At 45.6% G+C, this 1,233-nt stretch overlaps 1 protein-coding gene across 1 annotated transcript in view; it reads left to right on the top strand.

The window, feature by feature from the left end:
- Positions 1–1,233, top strand: part of LOC101853736 (vacuolar protein sorting-associated protein 13B) — a gene marked incomplete in the record, with an annotated part of 129,782 nt that overhangs the window by 125,913 nt on the left and 2,636 nt on the right. Inside the window, 1 exon segment of the mRNA XM_035972650.1 lies at positions 793–1,054. Coding sequence (XP_035828543.1) covers positions 793–1,054 — 262 coding nt within the window.

Below are 1,233 nucleotides of genomic sequence, written 5' to 3'. Positions count from 1 at the left end.
TATATATAATATTAGTGAGAGAGAGATTATACAATGTTAAATGAAGCAACTAAAGTTTTAAAAAACTGAAGGGACAACCCCAGGAGGGAGACCAAAGAGTTGTGTTTTTTCTTACTGCTCTTTAAATTGACGACCTTATTTAACAAAATCCTGTTTTGTCATGAACTGAAAATAATAAGTACAAACTTTTAACGTTATACCTGTTTTCAAATTGTCCCAAATCATCAGTATCTGTCTACATGTGTTTGTTGAATACAGACAAATTAGTCGCGGTTTTTTTTTTAACTTAGCAGTAAAGTTGTGGGCCATGTCTCTGAGATGGAATATTTACAAAATCTGAGCTAAATTTGCAAATACTTGGTTTTTTTCACTCAAACCTCAGCCTAGGACAAGGCGTGTCCCTCTACATTGTCCCTCTGTGTGGAAGTCCCTCCCTCCCACTGTATTCTAGAGAGGCCTCTAGTTTTGACTGCATTTACATATGGTCTAAAAATACATTTATTAAAATTGTTAGTCTGATCCTCTTTCTAGCATAGCACAAGTAAGATCAGCAGCCTCAGTCACTGTTTTTTTCTCTGTGTGTTCTTGTTCATATTTAGGTGTTGTTTTAAAAAATTATTGCGTTTTGAATGGACTGGTATTCATCCTATGTAAATTTAGATCAAATTTTACTGTGAAGTGTTTAGAGCCTCCAGGGAGTGGGCACTTTCGAAGTGATTTTTCTTATTATAATTTGGTTTTTTCTGTACTTTACCTAATTTCTTTCTTCACCTCCCCCTCCCCTCCCTCCAGCAAAATCGTGTCTTCCCTTCCCTCATCCTCCATCCTGCTGTCTGCGCGGGCGGTGACCTTTGACCCGGCGGGTGCAGAGGTCAAGGTGGAGCTGTTGCTGACCCCTGAGGTGGTGGTGGTGGTGAGCCTGGAGGAAGACGCTACGCAGCAGACACTGGCCTTGTCCGAGCTGGAGTGTGGGCGGGGCTTGTCCTCTGGGGGCGGGGCCGGGGGCGTGGTGCTTACCTGGCAGGATCAGTTCTACTGTAGCACCGTCATGGAGGTGAGTGGTGGTGGTGTGTGGGCGGGGCCTGCTGTCATCTGGGGGCGGGGCGATCAGTTCTACTGTAGCACCGTCATGGAGGTGAGTGGTGGTGGTGTGTGGGCGGGGCCTGCTGTCATCTGGGGGCGGGGCGATCAGTTCTACTGTAGCACCGTCATGGAGGTGAGTGGTGGTGGTGT

The sequence above is a fragment of the Aplysia californica genome, unplaced genomic scaffold, assembly GCF_000002075.1.
Source record: "Aplysia californica isolate F4 #8 unplaced genomic scaffold, AplCal3.0 scaffold00778, whole genome shotgun sequence".
Taxonomy (NCBI): Eukaryota; Metazoa; Mollusca; class Gastropoda; order Aplysiida; family Aplysiidae; genus Aplysia; species Aplysia californica.
The sequence above is the reverse complement of the archived record's forward strand: the minus strand, read 5'-3'. Positions and strand labels throughout refer to the sequence as shown.